The sequence below is a fragment of the Camarhynchus parvulus genome, chromosome 8, assembly GCF_901933205.1.
Source record: "Camarhynchus parvulus chromosome 8, STF_HiC, whole genome shotgun sequence".
NCBI classification, from domain to species: Eukaryota; Metazoa; Chordata; class Aves; order Passeriformes; family Thraupidae; genus Camarhynchus; species Camarhynchus parvulus.
In genome coordinates, this window is record NC_044578.1 from 11,063,379 (window position 1) to 11,080,265 (window position 16,887).

At 47.0% G+C, this 16,887-nt stretch overlaps 3 protein-coding genes across 3 annotated transcripts; 2 read left to right on the forward strand and 1 right to left on the reverse strand.

The window, feature by feature from the left end:
* Positions 1-57: 57 nt before the first annotated feature.
* On the forward strand, positions 58-5,270 carry EBNA1BP2 (EBNA1 binding protein 2). Its single transcript, XM_030953317.1, has 9 exons — positions 58-167; positions 250-333; positions 586-743; positions 1,834-1,957; positions 3,086-3,175; positions 3,402-3,477; positions 3,740-3,830; positions 4,137-4,317; positions 4,666-5,270. Exons 1-9 carry the CDS (start codon positions 87-89, stop codon positions 4,714-4,716), a joined length of 936 nt encoding a protein of 311 aa, XP_030809177.1. The 5' UTR covers positions 58-86; the 3' UTR covers positions 4,717-5,270.
* FAM183A (family with sequence similarity 183 member A) lies at positions 5,177-8,409 on the reverse strand. The gene is made up of 4 exons (XM_030953318.1): positions 8,256-8,409; positions 7,489-7,548; positions 6,472-6,575; positions 5,177-5,450 (listed from the first exon to the last, which is right to left on the reverse strand). Exons 1-4 carry the CDS (start codon positions 8,383-8,385, stop codon positions 5,328-5,330), a joined length of 417 nt encoding a protein of 138 aa, XP_030809178.1. The 5' UTR covers positions 8,386-8,409; the 3' UTR covers positions 5,177-5,327.
* Positions 8,410-8,557: 148 nt separating this feature from the next.
* On the forward strand, positions 8,558-16,648 carry PIF1 (PIF1 5'-to-3' DNA helicase). Its single transcript, XM_030953442.1, has 12 exons — positions 8,558-9,031; positions 9,106-9,211; positions 9,286-9,411; positions 9,508-9,661; positions 10,199-10,313; positions 10,392-10,498; positions 10,894-11,033; positions 11,702-11,808; positions 12,590-12,677; positions 13,205-13,350; positions 14,264-14,455; positions 14,768-16,648. The coding sequence occupies exons 1-12, from the start codon at positions 8,558-8,560 to the stop codon at positions 14,822-14,824; spliced, it is 1,812 nt and encodes a 603-aa protein (XP_030809302.1). The 3' UTR covers positions 14,825-16,648.
* Positions 16,649-16,887: the final 239 nt, after the last annotated feature.

Consider the following 16,887-nt stretch of genomic DNA (forward strand, 5'->3'; position numbering starts at 1 on the left):
GCCGCCGTCGCCGTGGTGACCGCGGCCCCGGCGGCCCCGGAAGCGGCGGTGCACGCGGCCGGAAGCGGCGCGCGGGGGCGGCAGCGATGGCGGCGGCGGTGGCGCGGCGTGGCTCCTTCTCGGACTCCGGCTCGGACTCGGAGGATTCCTCGCTCTCGGACTCGGAGGTGAGCCCGTGGCCGCCGTGGTGAGCCCGGTGGGGAAGGGCCGCCCGGTGCCGGCGGCGCGGACTGACGAACTCTCGCACAGCTCCAGGAGGCCTTCGCGAAGGGCGCGCTGAAGCCGGGGCTCAACGTGGTGCTGGAGGAGCGGCCGAAACGGCGCAATGACACGGTGAGCGGGACCGCGGGGACCGGGAAAAGCCCACCCAGGGCCGCGGCCCCAGCGCCGGGAGCGGGGCGCGGGAGGCTCGGCGGGGCCGCGGGCCGGGGCCGGGCGGGCTCCGGCGCTCTGCGCTGCGGGGCGGGCTGCGGGTGTGCCCCGGCGGCCCCGAGGGGCAGCCCGCGGTGTCACTCGGACACTGAGCCGGGCCAGCCGTGCGGATCGGTCGGTGCGCTGCTGTGCTGAGCTGGGCTCCTTTCACAGGACGGCCTGAAGCAGTGCCTGGCCGAATTCAGGCAGCAGCTCGCCTGGGTGGAAAGGCTGGACGTGACTCTGGGCCCGGTCGCGGACCCCGTTTCTCAGAACGCTTCTACGTCTGATGCCGTTGATCCTGAGAATGATTTCCAGAGAGAGATGAGTTTGTAAGTGTGAAAAAAACATTTCATGTAGTGTCTCACTGTGTTGCTGCGTTTTTGGAGTTATGTTTTACTAGTGTGCTGCAGACTGCTACACTGGCTGTCACTGTGATACTCTTGGCCATGTTACTTTATATTCGACGGCTCTGAATGTTTTCCAAAATAACTACAAATTAGTGCTAGTATATTCAACTCCTGTATGACTGGAAATAAATAATTTCCCTCTTCATAGCAGACTTCATCCTTTGCTGAGTTTATTTTAAAAGCTTCCTGACAGCAAGACTAACGCTTTAACACAAGATACAGATTTTTCTTTGTGGGTTTGTTTTGGTGCTCTTACAGTTCTCTTCTTTTGCTTTGCCTTTTATATTCCAACAAAAAAACCCGATAACTAGTAATAAGATAAATGTATGTGTGCAAGACGTAAATGTTAATGTTGTACTGGCACCTAAGCTGCTTTCAGTAGCACTGAATGTTTGCTAGACCAGACCAATGCTTGCTACATCCCAGTATCAGTCTGCTTGTGTGAGCAGTTTGTGTCAGCACTGTGAGGTGCCCAACAGGCAGTGACAGGGCTCTTGTGGTCACAGCTGGTGTGGTGGCAGGGCTGGTGCAGTGACAGCTGGGGCAGTGACAGGGCTGGGGCAGTGACAGGGCTGGTGCAGTGACAGGGCTGGGGCAGTGACAGGGCTGGGGCAGTGATGGCTGGTGCAGTGACAGCTGGGGCAGTGACAGGGCTGGTGCAGTGACAGGGCTGGGGCAGTGACAGGGCTGGTGCAGTGACAGGGCTGGTGCAGTGGCAGGGCTGGGGCAGTGATGGCTGGTGCAGTGACAGCTGGGGCAGTGACAGGGCTGGGGCAGTGACAGGGCTGGTGCAGTGACAGCTGGTGTGGTGGCAGAGCTGGTGCGGTGGCAGGGCTGGTGCAGTGGCAGAGCTGGTGCAGTGGCAGGGCTGGGGCAGTGATGGCTGGTGCAGTGACAGCTGGGGCAGTGACAGGGCTGGTGCAGTGGCAGCTGGTGTGGTGGCAGAGCTGGTGCAGTGGCAGGGGCAGTGACAGGGCTGGGCAGTGACAGCTGGTGCTGTGCTCTCTCCCAGCTACCGGCAGGCGCAGGCAGCTGTCCTGGAAGCTCTCCCTAGGCTGCGCAAGCTCCAAGTTCCCACGAGGAGGCCGGATGATTACTTTGCAGAGATGGCCAAATCAGACCAACAGATGCAGAAGGTACGTGCAGGGAATGGTTTTCTTTCCAGTGTAATGTGTGTATTTTAGCCTGGGGTAGGGATTAAATTGAAGGTGTGATGTGTGAGTACTGATCTTCATCGCTTTTCTGATTCCTGTGACAATGATTGGGTTTGAAACTTTGTGACAGGAGATTTCTTTTTGTTTAGGTAGGGATTTTTATAACAGGTTGGATGATAAAGTAGAAAAACATGATTTATACTTTGTCCTGAATGTGTTTAATATTAAAAAGGGAGAATTTTTCTTAGTATGTGTAACAGTGGATGTAAAGTTACCTGTGTTTTTGCTCTTTGTCATAAAACTTGCAGTTGACTGTGGCTTTGATGCAATCCTTTTTTTCCTTTTTAAGTATCACCTTTTGTTTATTGTCAGTATGTTCTGGTTTTCTGTGATTTTAAATTGTATGTTATTGAATGAATCTGTTTTGGATAGGAAATTAGATTGGTGTAGGAAATAAGTCTTTCACACATTTCCTTCTTGACTGTAGTCTTTGTTCAAAATTGAAATCTATTTTTTGGTTTAGATTTGGAAAAAAGACTGCATTTTATAATTTAAAGAAACATGAGCTGGGGTCTAGTTGGAAGGTTCATGTATCATTGGGTCACTGTTCTGCTTTCTGATGGAACCTTTCTAGATAAACTGAATATTGATTATTAGCTGGTACTAAGGCTTAAGTCAATCCTGCACATTACTGTTCTCTTCTTTTGCTGACTTGCATTTGAAGAAAAGTTTTTATCTCCTACTGGAGTCACTAGACTGAATCACTAAGATCTGTGTTGAAATCTTTGTAATTCTTCATAAGGCAGCATCCTTATAAAAATGTTTGTGAACAAAGAGGGAACAGAAAAAATGTTTTCTACAGGATTGTTGTCTTTTCTTCAGTGCTTTACTTTTAACAATGACAAGAAAGAAACTATTAAGTCTTTTTGATACACCCAAATAGACTGACAAGATACTCTCAGTTCCATTAGAGCCCATTGTAAGGCTTTTTCTTCTCTCGTGTGAGTTTTGTCTCTTTTAGCCAGATTTTGGCTGTAGATCAGTACAGAAATGATAAAATTCTCTTTTTTATTTTACTGATAAATTCTGTTTTTTCTATTCCCTAATAAGATTCGACAGAAACTTAAGAGTAAACAGGAAGCAATGGAAAGGTCTGAGAAAGCAAAACAACTCCGTGCAATGAGAAAATACGGCAAGAAGGTGAGGAGCTACAAAAGGGACATGTGCAAAAGGATCTGTGACAAGAATTTGGAGCCTGAGTGGGGAGCTGGAAAAATGCAGCCACAGAAGTCTGGCTAAAACACACAGAATCTGTCTAGTCTTTTGTCTAGCTGCTTTGAAGGAAAACAGAACAAAAGATAGGATACCTTAAAAAAAGTATGGGACATTGCAAGGAACAACACTAACATTCTGCTTCTAATCTCAGGTGCAAGTTGAGGTTCTGCAGAGGAGACAGAAGGAGAAGAAAAATATGTTGAATGCAGTCAAGAAATACCAGAAAGGTAAAGTCAACTTGTCTAAGAGAACAAATGTGTAAGGGCAGTAGGGGTGTGTGAGCAGTGTAGAGCAGTGTGATGTGGTCATTGTGTCTGTAGTTCTGGGCCTTGAGGATGGAAAGCTGCTGCTGTGCAGAATTGTGTGCCAGTGGCACTGAAAAACCTCCCAAGCAGCTGTTCCTCAGTGAGGGTGACTTGTTGCTATTACTTGCTTAGACTGAAAATTTGTACTTTCTGAGATGTAGCTGTGATGTCTTCACTCTTGCAGGTCTCTCTGACAAGCTGGACTTTCTAGATGAAGAGCAGACGTCATCTCAAGGGAATAAAAAAGGCAATGCAAGTCAACGGACAAAGAAGGGGTGAGAACAGAAATGAGAGAGTTAAACACAGAATGTCTGATTTTTCAGTCTTTTTAGGGGATAATTTGGGGGAACAAGAAAACTGTTCTGTTTAGTGTTAAAGTAAGGCCAAGGTGGCTTTCTGTCCCTAAAGAGAAGAAAACTATGGCCAAAATGGAGCAGAGACTGAAATGTGATTTCTGCATCTTTGTTAAGAGGGGAAAGGTTTATGGTGGTTGATGGGATACCATGAGTATATATGTGTGTGTCTTGAGAGCTTTCTGAAACAAGGCATGTAGGCAGTGATGGTGCTTGGTTGTTTTTCAGACCAAATGCCAAAAGACGATACAAAAATCAGAAGTTTGGTTTTGGTGGGAAGAAGAAAGGCTCAAAGTGGAACACAAAGGAGAGTTTCAATGACGTATCCAGCTTCCAGTCAAAAGTGGCTCACAACAAAGGCCCAGGAAAAGGAGGAAGAGGAGGAAAAGGAGGGAAAAAAGCCCTTAATGTAAGTAAAATGTGCATGAAAATTGTCCTGGTTGGTTTGGAAGCCAGGCCATGTCTGGCAGGAAGAGATGAGTGCATGATAGGTGCCTCCAGCATCTGGAAGTGATGCCTGTCTTTGGGAGCTAAGCATAATTCAGTTATTAACAGAATTGGGGACAGTGGTTTGGTATCAGCAGGAAAATCAGAAAGGGAGTTAAAAAGTGCTGTTTGCTACCTGTGTGCCAAAACCTTCTTCTCCAGACGTTCTGACAAATACCCTCTTTTTGGTATCCTCCCCAAGCTATAGAGCTAGAACAAAAATGGAGAACATGAAAATAAAGATCTGAATCTGTCCTTTTTTTTTTTGCAGAAGAGACCTGGAAAGAGAGCAAGGCAGAAAATGAAGAACCGAGCCCGCTAAGAGAACTGTGCTCCCCAGAGGGGTTCTTGTGTTTCTTTATGTTGCAAGATGTGTTTCTGCTGTCATCAAGCAGTTAACTGTGGAGCAAGCTGGATGCTTTGCAATGGCAAAGAAAAAAAATCAGTGGAAACCAGTGCCTTATCACTAATTTTTTCTTACTGTCTGTTTTGTTGAAGGATTGTTTTCTACTTAAACCTGTTTTGTGTGAACACATTAAGCGGTTTGCACAGAACTATGTGTAACTCATGTTTACCTGTTCAATGAATGGTGGCTGAAGCCTGCCCTTTGTTCCCTTCATTCTGACAGCTTTTTCCACCACTACTGTTAAGATGAAGTTGGTGACCTTGAGTTCTGGGTCACGTTGCCAATGTCAAAATAAGAAGTCTGAAGCTTTTTGAGATGTTAGAGTGGTTTTTAGACTATTTATGTAGAGGGTATAGGAACAGCAATGAGACAAATACAGAGCCTTACAGATAGGTTTATTTGTGACACTGTTGTCAGGTTGTAAATCTGGACAGATTCAAGTTCTCTTTTCTGTTGTCTCTCACTAAAAATCTGCCAGACTTGCTAGATAACAAGCAGGACCTAACACATAAGATGTCATTAACATTCTAGCTGTAGCTTTCCCCCTGGTCTTTAGACTTCTGTCCCCGTGGTGCAGGGTAGCCATGGATGGTAATCTCAGTTGTCTGGCGTGGGAAATAGAATCTGGTATCACTGCGGTCAAAAGGAACCTGGGAAACAAGAATGGCAAACAGTCATGTGCTTTTACTAAAATCAGTAGTGGGAGTCCCTCCTGGGGGAGTGATCTGTGGTGTTCCACTGCTGAGAAATGTCCAAATGAGAAGAGCAGGGTACCACTGTACTATTCTCAGCTTTGTTATGGTCAAACCTGCCAAATAAGGAAAACGTAACAAATTAAACATCATCAGTTCTAACTTTAAGAATCAAACTTGCTTCCCTGCACACAAGTTTAGTTGCCTCACCCTGTCAGACTAATCCTACCAGCAGTTCCTTAATACCACAGAGCCCAGCTGGGATGTCTGTCTCCACTCTTGCCATTACTAACCAGTTTACTTGATAAATAATATGAAAAGTCAATGAAGACTGTCTTATTTTCTTATTTATCTTAGTTTTCTTTATAACAGGCCAAAATTTGCCTTTCCCAAAATGCTAATCTGCAAAGTCAGTCATCATCACAGCTGTTTACCAGATATGATTGATGTCTCAGCTTGTTAATCATATTTCTTCTCCTTCTGTTTATTCACACTTCCCCAGATGAATCCTCACTGGTGTATCTGCTTTGGGTATACTTACATGATTATTAATTTTATGGTTCTGCTTGCAATTAGTTTGAAAGATGCTGTGCAGCAGCATGTTTCTTTTCACAGTACTTCTGTACATCACTTCTCATTGCTCACTACGCCATTTCTCATGGCTGAATGCTTTAATAAACAGCCCTGAGTACACCTGTGGCATTTGGCAGTGTGCTGTCACTGTCTCTGTAGATGTTTTGCAGTCAGGTTTCTCAGGGGAAGTGTACTGCTTCTCTGTTCACAAGTCTCTGCGAGTGTGAAGAGTCCTCTTAGGTGTAAATTTTAAAAACTTATTTCCGTGAACAGCTCTGCTCATTCCCTGTAATTCTTGTTTTCCTTGTTTGTCACAAATTGTTTTCCTGCTTGAGTATTTTTCAGTGTGGCAGGCTTAACATCTCTGAATCCTGTAAAGGGCTGAGTCTTTAAGCATCCTACTCACCAAAGGTTTTGTATGCCAGCCAATTTCTTGGCTTTCAGTTTGTGGCTCTGAGTATTTCTCTCTTGGCACCACTGCTGCACGGTGAAGAAGTTTCAGGAATTCATCTGTTGTTTTAAAAAACCAGACACAAATACAAATGAAAGTGTGTTTAAAAATCAGTCAGCCAGGGACATATGTCAGAATGGGACATCTTAATACTGTCCAAGCAACAACAAGAACAGCAAGGGTATAGGCAGCCTGTGTGCTTCTGTGAATGATACTGTCAGAATGCACAGTGACATTTCTACTCAAATATTTCCTGAGGAAGTTTCAAGATTTGCCTGACAGTACCGTCCTGTTAATTCTGGTATCCCTGCCTACTGTACTGCAGCATCTTGCTTTTCCTACACCACATCTAGTACAAACCAGTGCTCCGTGACAGCTCCTGACTTTCTCAGTTGCCTGAGACCTGCAGGCTTTCCCTGGTTTGGTTTGCCACCCTCCCCAGTCCTTGAACAGAGCAGCCAACCTTACCTGACCATTAAGGTTTTTAGACAAAATTGGCATGTTAGAAATAAGGGAGCAGCTGCTATAAGGGCTCTTACCAGTATTCTAAAGTAAGACTGGACAGTCATTTCAGCAGTTTAACCTGCATGGTGGTTGGGTAGAATCTGCAATGACAGGCAGCATGCTTCTAGGTATTTTTATTTTCCTGAGAGGTTTAGATTCTCAACCAAAATTTTATAGTATGACTATAAGAAATTTTATCTATTTTATAGTTGATACATATTTTAATTAAAAACAAAAATTAGACCATAATTGCGTGGATGCAAGCTTGGGCTGAAAATGGAAAGTAATGGGAAAGGGCCTTAAAGTGGAAAAAAACCTGCTTTACAAACAAAAATCATAAATGAGTTTAACTTATGGTCACAGAGGTGTTTCCACATACATGCTATTTTAGACTGGTTACAATTATTAAATCTTACGTGTTAATAATTTTCTTATGTAGTTACCACAAACTTTTCAGAGACTTCTTACCATCTATCGGCTCCTGTATGTTCTCATGCCAAGACATTGGCTTCCTAGAAACCATGTGGACTGCAGAGGAATGAGACAGGTGAATGACTTTAACGTGAATTTGGCATCACAGCCAGGTATAGAATATGCATTATTGAACTGCTTGTGGATAGAAGAAGATGAGTTAGAAATACCGATTAATGGCAACTTCTAGGAAGGGAAGGGCATCAACTGTGCTAAAGGCCCTTTCAACAGGATGCTGCCTGCGCTTACCATATCAGCGTCCCACCCCAGCCAAGGGATGGCCTGCAGAGTACCAAGTCTCAGGAAATCATTTTTCTTTTTTTATTGAAAAACTTAGACCTGAAAGAATCTACTTACATCACCTGCCTGTGCTAGCATAGACTGAACTGGCAGGTAGAAAGCAATCAGGACCTGAAGGAACATGGTGTAGTATTGGGGCCCTCTACCCCATCTTGGCTCTGTATTTACACTGAATTTGTAAATTCCACACCCTAAAGAGTTGCCTCACTTGTACGTGGTTACTGAAGGCACCATCTGGGCAAGCGGTTTATGTCTCGGTTCTGTCTCTGAGTGTGCAAAAGGGAAGTGCTCCAGTTGCCCTTTCCAGCTTTACCGTCTCGCTGGCCGCCCTGCCAGCCTGGCTGCAGCTGTTTGTCCCTGAGTGCAGCTGAGCGCTGCGGGCCTGCCCCGGCCCCCCCACTCCCCTCACCGCTTGTTTTGCCCCCGGGGCTTTACGGCGGTTCCCCGTGGCCGGGAGGCCTCACCGGGATGGATGGGGTTCACAGTGTACTGCGTGAAGAGCAGCTGCCAGCGGCGCTCCTTCCTGGCCCGCTCTGCCTGGAGGCGGTTCTGCCGCGCGTCCGGCGGGTCCCTCTCCCCGCGGCGCTCGGCCATCCCCGCGCGGCTGCCCTGGCAACGCCCGCGTGCTGCCGCCGGGGCCGCTGGTTGGCCCGCCCGCGCTCCGCCTCGCGCCCCGCCCTTCCCGCCTCCTATTGGCCGCCGAGTTAAAGTCCCCGGCGCTGATTGGCAGCGGCGCACGCGGCGCGTTTGAACGGCCGGCAGGGCGATGGAGGCGGCGGAGCTGCGCTGCACGGCGGCCGTGGAGCAGCCGCTGCCGGGGGGCCTCGCCCCGCGCCGCCGCCTGATGCGGAACGCGACCGTGCTGCTGGGCCGCAACGAGCTGCGGCAGCCCGTGCTGCGGGTGGCCGGCGGCAGCGGCTCGGCGGCGGCGGTGCTGAGCTTCGTGTTGTCCGGTGACGCCGTGAGGCTCTTCACGCGGTTCGCGGGCGAGGGGCGGGCGGCGGTGCGGGTGGGGCCGGACGGCGCTCAGGTGCTGCTGTCCGACTGCCCCCCGGACGCGCTGCGCCGCTTCCTCCGCCTCCTGCGCCTCAAGGTGGCCGCCGGGCCGCGGGACGCGCCGCGCCGCCCCCGCCTGCTGGAGCGGCCGCCGCCGTCCTTCTCCGTCATCAGCCCAGTGCAGGAGCGGGACCTGCTGGGCGGCCCCGGCCGCCGCCAAGAGCGGGGACAGCGCCCGGCGGAGGTGAGTGCCGGGGCGAGGGGCGGCCCGGGGAGCGGCCCTGCCCAGCCCCACAGCGCACCCATCCTGTCCCGCAGGTGCCCCGCGCGGAGAGGCGGCCCCCGGCGAGGCTCTCGGCGGAGCAGGAGGCGGTGCTGGGCGCCGTGCGGAGCGGGAAGAGCATCTTCTTCACCGGCTCCGCAGGTGAGCGGTCCCGGCCACTCTCATCGGCTCCCCAGGGAACGTCACGGCCATTGACCTGTTGTTCTCTCTGGAAGGGACTGGGAAGTCGTTCCTGCTGAAGAGGATCTTGGGTTCCCTCCCTCCGAACATCACCTACGCTACAGCCAGCACAGGAGTGGCGGCTTGTCACATCGGTGGCACTACTCTCCACGCCTTTGCAGGTGATGGCCTGCCCGACAGCAAGGGGCTGGGAGCTCTTACTCCCTTCCCAAAGAATCAGGAGCATCCTCAAGCATTGGTTTTTTGTCCTGTGACAGGGATCGGCTCTGGGAAGGCACCGCTGGAACAGTGTGTTCAGCTGGCAGAGAGGCCAGGGGTGCGCCAGCACTGGCTGGCCTGCCAGCACTTAATTATTGATGAGATCTCAATGGTGGATGGCAAGTTCTTTGACAAGCTGGAAGCAGTGGCAAGGTGAGCAATTGTCAGGTCAAACCGGCAGAAATGAATTTCTCTAAACTTCCAGTCTGCTTCCGTTCTTTCATTTTGTGAATGGATATAAGGCAGCTGCTGCAACAGGACTGTAAGGAAGCATGAAATCATAGCATCTGGGTCGATCCTTACCATGAGATAGATTTTGGTCATGTCCGCTCCTCACTCACAGCTGTGGCTGTTTGGGTTGTTCTCTCCTGAGCTAAGTGCTGTCTATAGGGCTGAGTCCAGAATATACAGCTGTGCCCAAAAGGTCTCTCTTGGCAGAGAGAAGTAGCTGTAGTATAAAAGCCACTAAAGAACCAAGACTGGTAGTGGCCTCTGGGCTAGGTAAGCAAAGAAAATTTCATGTCTTGTACTAGCACTGCTTAATTATTTGAGTTCTTCTGAGGCAGCTGGGGATAAACATCTTTCACTGCAGTTGTCTAGGTTTGAATATACTGACAGATTAAAAAGTAACTTCTGGGACCTGACTATATCCAGATTCTAGAGAACAATCAAAACTTCTATCCCTTTCAGGGCCGTCAGAAAACGGGATGAGCCTTTTGGAGGAATTCAGCTAATTATCTGTGGGGATTTCTTACAGCTACCCCCAGTCTGCAAGGCTAACGAAGAAACCAAGTTCTGCTTCCAGGTACAAAACTGTTCCTAAACTGATTCTCATCTCACTTCAAGTCTGCCTCTTTCTTAACAAGAGAATGATTTTTTCCAGGCAAAAAGCTGGAGGAAATGCATCCATATAAACATGGAGCTGACTGAAGTGCGGAGACAGACTGACAAGAACTTTGTCTCAATCCTGGGTGCAATCCGTTTAGGCAGGTGAGGAGAAACTCATCTCTCTTTGTAATCCCTGCTCCCCACAGGTGGGCAGAGGAAAGAGCAGTTTTTCACTTTTCTGTACCCTGTCAGGAATGTGTGGCTGTGGGCAAAAGCTATAAATGCTTTAGTTAACGTAGACAGGTTTCATATATGCTGCTCTGGTAAAGGACACTTCCTAGGGTCCCTGTGCAATTTCTGTGAATTAATTCAAAGGCTCCTGAGCTGGCAGGGCTGGGGCACACACTGGTTCTGCTCTCTCACTTTATGCAGGTATCATTCTCTGTCCTCTCTGGAGGCCTGTAGCTTCCACAGACTGATCTAGCTGTGTGAGGTTACTGCTGCTCAAACCTGTTCCTGATCACTTTAAAGAAGAATTCCCTTTTCCTGGCTACCAGGTGCACAGAGGAGGTTACCAGACAGCTGATGCAGACAGCTGCTCACAAGTCTGAGCGTGATGGGATCCTGGCTACAAGGCTGTGCACCCATAAAGATGATGTGGAAATAACCAATGAGAGACGCTTGCAACAGCTTCCAGGTGAACTCGGTGGAGGAAACTGCTGGCTCTGAGGCTGAGCTCCTGTGTGGATGCAGTGGGGGTACTGGGGTGGGACCAGTGTTCTGTCATGCACAGCAGCACCAGTCCAAGCTCTGTGTGCTGGAGTTGAGGTGTCTGGGGAAAAAAAAATCAGTTTTTTTGTTTAAAAAGCCACAGTGTCACTGGTTTGTAAGAGACAGCAAGCTCATTGCTTGCTGTGAGGTAGGGTGGTAATTTATTGCCTCCACACCCCTGCTTTTTCTTTCTATAGCATCTTAGAAAGTTCATGTTCTATCCAGCCATGACTTGAATTAAAGACTATTTATTTTTTTGTCTCCCTTGCTGGCCCTTGGATTCTTCCTTAGTCTGCTTTGGAGATCTGATGTTGGTACTGAGTGAGACTGCTCAAAATATTGTCTGCTCAGTTCTTATTTACTGCTGACCTTTCATTCCTGTGCCTTTTCATGCCCTGGAAGTTATATTGCGAAGAGAAGCAATAGTGAGCTCTCTGCTGTTAGATGTGACTAGGTTTGTGTGAGGATGTCCTAGCAGCAGAGCAGAATGGATATTAAAAGAGGAATTACTGTTGGAAATAAATGCTGAACCTCCTGAAATGCTGTGTAGAGTATGTTCAACAGTTATAAGTTCTGTCTTTCTTTCCTTAACAGGAGAAGTGCATGTGTTTGAGGCTTTGGACAGTGACCCAATGCTAGTGAAGTTAATTGATGCTCAGTGTCCTGTGGGTGGTAGAGTTGAGCTAAAGCTTGGAGCACAGGTAAGTGTGTGTGCGTACATGTGTGATAGAACAGAACAAATGGCATAAGAAAAATGGAGGCATATCAGAGAAATGTATAGAGTAGATTAATGTACAGAATGCAAATTCAGTCTAGAATGGCTATGCCAGGCCAACAGAAGACAATCCCAATCTCTTTATCTTTTCCGCTTAGAGTCTTATCCACACAGAAGATGAGCTCAGGTCCATGTCTTGAGGACAGTGGTGATTGCTGTGACTTTGATAGACATGTCCAATCAAATTTAGAAGCTTTCCAGTAGCAGAGAGCATAAGCAGTCCCTGCCTGCAGTCTCAGCTCCAGGTACAGCAGCCCTCCCCACCTGTAAAGGTAGGGCACAGCTTGCCATATTTGCTGGACTGGGCACCTAGCTCTGAGCTGGGGCTGCCAGAATGGAAAGGATGTAGGATTGTACTTATTAGTAGCACTGTCTGCTTTGGAAACTTGATCCTTTGCTGTTCCCAGAATCTGTATATGCATAGCCTGGTGAAGGGGAAACTGCTCCCTGGATCTGAGCTCACAGCTGTGGACAGAAATAGCTCGAGTAAAGTGTTCAGTGCTGTAAAATGATGTAGTTAGGAATCCTAGGAAGGAAAGGCTGTGAAATAATTCCAATCAAATGGGAGATGGTGCTGCAATAGGCAGGATAGGACAATTTGGCCAAATCAGCCTGATGTGCTTATGCTTCCTGGCAAGAGGTTTAGCTGCAGGTAGCTGAACAGGCTGTAGAAGCAGTGCATTAAAGGCTTTTCTTTTTCTCTGTAGGTGATGTTAGCAAAGAATCTTGATGTGTCTCAAGGGCTCGTGAATGGAGCACGAGGTGTTGTTATAGGGTTTGAAAGTGAACAGAAGGGTAAGCAAGCCTTTTGATCTTTTGTGGATGGAAGTGGGAAAATAACAAAACAGTGTGTCATTAGTGGCTGATGACTTCTTGTTTGCAGCTTGGTAATAATCTGAGGGAAAGCCAAGAGATTTCTGCAAGCTTGGGGCTCTCACGAGCTGTGATGTCATGCACTGCATCAGCTACAGCTATCTGTAGGCCTCTTGTGTTCTGTATTCTGTATGCAAATGTGTATGCTCATTTGAATTTCCTGTTTGTTCTGCTGAAGCAAGTTTTGATTAATTTTTGTTTGTTTTTCTCAAAGAATAATGTTCTGCTACCTGCAAAATGTATTTTTCTCTGCATCTCAACTCGTAAAATACCTGCCTTTAATTCTTCTGCTTAAGTAGATGTCAAACATAATTTCAGGACATGCTGTTAACTGTCTGTGGATTTAGGTTTGGTTTAGGCAGAAAAAAGGTGTTCTTTAGCTGCTGGCATCCTGGCTGTTGAGTGTCAGGAATACATCCCTGTTTTTTTTCCTGCTCCCATTCCTACAGGGCTGCCTAAGGTGAGGTTTCTCTGTGGGGTCACACAGCCCATAAAAATGGAGAAATGGGTCATCAAAGGACCATCAGGAGTTCATCTGAGTCGTCAGCAATTACCTTTAAAATTGGCATGGGCCATTTCCATTCACAAGAGTCAGGTGGGTGTTCTTGTACAGCTGTCTATAGACCTTTACACCATTATAAACCTTATTTCCTGGGTGAGCTTGTATTGCTGGTGAAACAGGAGGGAAAGCTGAAAGGCCCTTGCTGAGAGGGAAGGCCAGAATATGTGTCTAGCTGTAGAGAGTGGGGCTGTCAGTACTGCTGAGGTTTCTCTAAGGGTGCTGCCATCTGCAGAGTTGGAGTTGGGCTATACAGCAGCATTATTTGTCACTGTGGGCTGATGAGAGGGTAGTGCTTCCCTGAGAGCAGGAGGGACCTGAGCTCTGCAGTGTCACTGAGGAAGCTGCTGGAGCCACAGCTGTGCTCTTTGGGCTGGACTCACCCTTTAGTGGTGAGCACTGGGAATTTTTTCAATATAACTTTCAACGTGACAGTGTAATATTTTCAAAGTTCCTTTCTTTCCAGAAGACTTCATACTTGATAAATATGGTCGTGGAGACCTGTGACCTGTGAGTTTATTCCTGTGCCACAATTTAAACTAGGCCATGTTGTAAATTCTGCTGCACCTGGGACAACCCATGAGGCAGGGCTGGCCAGGCCTTACCCAAACTCTCTTTCAGGTCTCCCTGATGACTGCTTGAGAATGGTGCCTGCTCCACTTAACTACTAAGAGTGAAACCAGCAGGATTTCTTTCCCTGCTGTGTTGATGAGAAGGGATTTATGGAGTTTCATGCAACAAGAGCGTCACTGGAGTTAGTGGATCCTGCTGTCTACTAGAAATTTCCTGACAGTGGAAGAATGTCTTTGCTTTCTACTGATTCCCTTTTTTTAAAATCAAAACCTTTTCTCAGAGATGGTACCTTGGACAGACTCACAGGGCAGGTTACAGTTGATACATCACGATGTTGTTTGTTTGCTGTGTAACCCAGCCTCTGTGCCTTTGGCAGGGCATGTCTCTGGACTGTGTGGAGATCTCCCTGTCCCGTGTCTTTGAGAGTGGCCAGGCCTACGTAGCCCTGTCCCGAGCCCGAAGCCTGGCAGGGCTCCGTGTCCTGGATTTTGACCCCAAAGCAGTGAGAGCTGATCCTGCTGTGCTGCACTTCTACAGGCACCTGAGGCGTCACCAGCTTGCAGCCAAGGTAAAGGAAAATCCCACACTAGCAAAGCCTGCCTTGTGCCAAGAGATGTGGGCACCAAGATGTTTCTTTTTCTTCCTAAGCAAGATCAACACTTGCGGTGGCAGGAGAGATGGAACTGTAGAGAGGGCATGCAGCAGGGCAGCTCTTGGTGGCAAAATACCCCTGTAGTGTTGGGGTTGTGTAACACTACCTGGGCCTTTGGGTGAAAGGATGGGTTGGGATTCATTGATCCTCTTCTTGTGGTAAGGATTGAGGGAGAAGTGGGCACAAAAGAAATTTCTGGTATGTTTTTTCTTTTTCTTTCTCCTCAAGGATTCACTACACACCCATTCAGATGCTGAGGAGAAAGAGAACTGGAAATGCAACTGAGAATCCTCTTTTAGTTTCTGTGAGGTGTCAGCTCAGCCTGCTGAGATGCAGCAATCTTGTTGTGTATATTTGATAACACAGACAAAGTCAAAGGAGATTTTTTGGATGTTTGCTTCATTCAGCTGACCCTGGATATGTAGAACTATCCCCATCTCGCATCTCTGGAGTCTGGAAGGCTTTTGCAAACCCCTTCGAGCCCCCAGCCTGTATCACAAATGCAACTCTGGCAAACAAAATGACTGAACAAGGACGTGTCTGAGGGACATTTCTACAGTTTTATGCTGTCTGAGGGACCTTCCTACCATTCTCTCCTGCCTGCTGATTGTATTTTATTATCTGCACATAGAGACTGAGACCTGTGTGCCTTTCTTCAAGTATACCACTGTTGAGAGACAGAAAGTGTATCTTCTTTGCTTGGATGGATTGCTCACAGGAGCTGCTGACACAAGGGAAAGCAGTGCTAAATATCTGGAATACTTGATTTGCTTGCAAGAGGAGAGCTGTTCTTGCTGCCTGACTCCGGGAGTCTGCATAACTTCTTCCACAAGCAGAACTGTCAGAGTTGCACATTGCCTGTTATGCTGGTACATAGCATTTTTATTAGTCTGTTGCATACAATGAGGTGATTTTTTTTCTTAACCTTTTGAGATGACCTGGCACTATTTAAAAATAGGAGGAAGTCCTACATCTTATACCCATAATTATGGAACTATAAGAACTGTGAAGATTGATTACCCCATGAGCAAGAAGGGGGTCAGAGGAGATGGGTGCTGGTGGGATCCCTCTTGTTTAAACACATGAGGCTCCCATTCAGATGGGAGTTTCTCCTGGAAAAAATGTCTGACTAATAAGGTGGAACTTGAGTGTGCAATAGAGGAATGGCTAAGGACATAGGAAGTGTGCTGTAACTTCACTTGTTTCAGCAAAAGCAGAGATGAGCAGGACTGATGTGCTGTCTTCTTAATAAAGGAGAAGCTTTGGTTTTTGTATTTTAGCACTTTGCTTAAAGCTAAAGTAACTTGCATTTTTTAAAATGTTTTACATATGGGAATAACATCCATCTGGAACTTGTCTCTTGCAGGGGAATTCTCTAAAAAAGCCTTTGCAGTGTCAGCAAGTTTAAGGTCATTTCTTGGCAGCTGCTCTCCATTAGGTTAGGAAAGGATGTTGGCTAGCCAGTGGTTAACATAACAGAAAACAGACTTCAATAGGATTTCAAAATGTATTTTTTTAGTATTTTTTTTGTTTTGTTTTGGGTTTCTTTGTTTGTTTTGTTTGATTTTTTTTTTTCTGGGCTTGAGAAGGTAGAGTCTTGGACGAAGAAGTAGTAGAAGACAGAAGTGTGACTATAATTCAGAAAGGTTCTTAATGTATCAGCACATTGTTTCTTCAAAAAAGTTTGGTAGGGAGTGGATGGAAGTACCTGGAGGTGGAGCTGGAGCCTATGGAAGGCAAATCCCAAACCTTGTGCTTGGCCAGGGGGCTGGTTTCAGTTGGCACTCTTGTAGGTTTTTAAGGATGGGATGCTGCAGTGTAATCAGGGATTTATGTTGTATTGAACTTTAAAGTGCAGGACCTGAAATGCCCAGAATGCTAAGTGAGTTTTACTGTTGGGATAGGCAGCTATGAAGAATATGCCAGGCAAGTCCAGTCATTGACAATAAATTGATTTATTGATGGATTATGTAAGAGCAATAAGGCAGGTTCAAATCCTTTAATAACTCTTAAAAAGTTCCTGTACCGCTGTAATTGTAAAACAATTCAGAGTGTAAGACTGGTGATTATGTGCAATGCAAATAAACTTTTAATTATGATCTTGTGAAGTAACTCAGTTGCAGCTTTCATGAACTTAGGGACTGAAATCTTTGCAGTTGTATGGGGGGGTGGGTTGGTGCCAATTTAAGTTCTGTTTAGCATTTTATCTCAAAGATGAGAAGGTGAATATTTCATTTAGTATTAAATCTAGGTGAAATATTGTGGATGCATTCTCAGTGATGGAACACTGGAAGTGCAATCACTGTGGCTTTTGAAGGGCTGGCAGCTGTTCTGAGGCCAAAAGGTGT

Bases quoted from the DNA above. Each gene is read 5' to 3' on its own strand.
- EBNA1BP2 (XM_030953317.1), top strand. From the start codon at position 87: ATGGCGGCGGCGGTGGCGCGGCGTGGCTCCTTCTCGGACTCCGGCTCG. The intron at 1,958-3,085 runs GTACGTGCAGGG...TTCCCTAATAAG, and splicing joins CAGACCAACAGATGCAGAAG to ATTCGACAGAAACTTAAGAG. The intron at 3,478-3,739 runs GTAAAGTCAACT...TCACTCTTGCAG, and splicing joins AGTCAAGAAATACCAGAAAG to GTCTCTCTGACAAGCTGGAC.
- FAM183A (XM_030953318.1), bottom strand. From the start codon at position 8,385: ATGGCCGAGCGCCGCGGGGAGAGGGACCCGCCGGACGCGCGGCAGAAC. The intron at 7,549-8,255 runs GTGAGGCCTCCC...ATTCCTCTGCAG, and splicing joins TGTGAACCCCATCCATCCCG to TCCACATGGTTTCTAGGAAG. The intron at 6,576-7,488 runs GTAAGAAGTCTC...TTAAAACAACAG, and splicing joins CATACAGGAGCCGATAGATG to ATGAATTCCTGAAACTTCTT.
- PIF1 (XM_030953442.1), top strand. From the start codon at position 8,558: ATGGAGGCGGCGGAGCTGCGCTGCACGGCGGCCGTGGAGCAGCCGCTG. The intron at 9,032-9,105 runs GTGAGTGCCGGG...CCTGTCCCGCAG, and splicing joins GGGGACAGCGCCCGGCGGAG to GTGCCCCGCGCGGAGAGGCG. The intron at 9,212-9,285 runs GTGAGCGGTCCC...TCTCTCTGGAAG, and splicing joins CTTCTTCACCGGCTCCGCAG to GGACTGGGAAGTCGTTCCTG.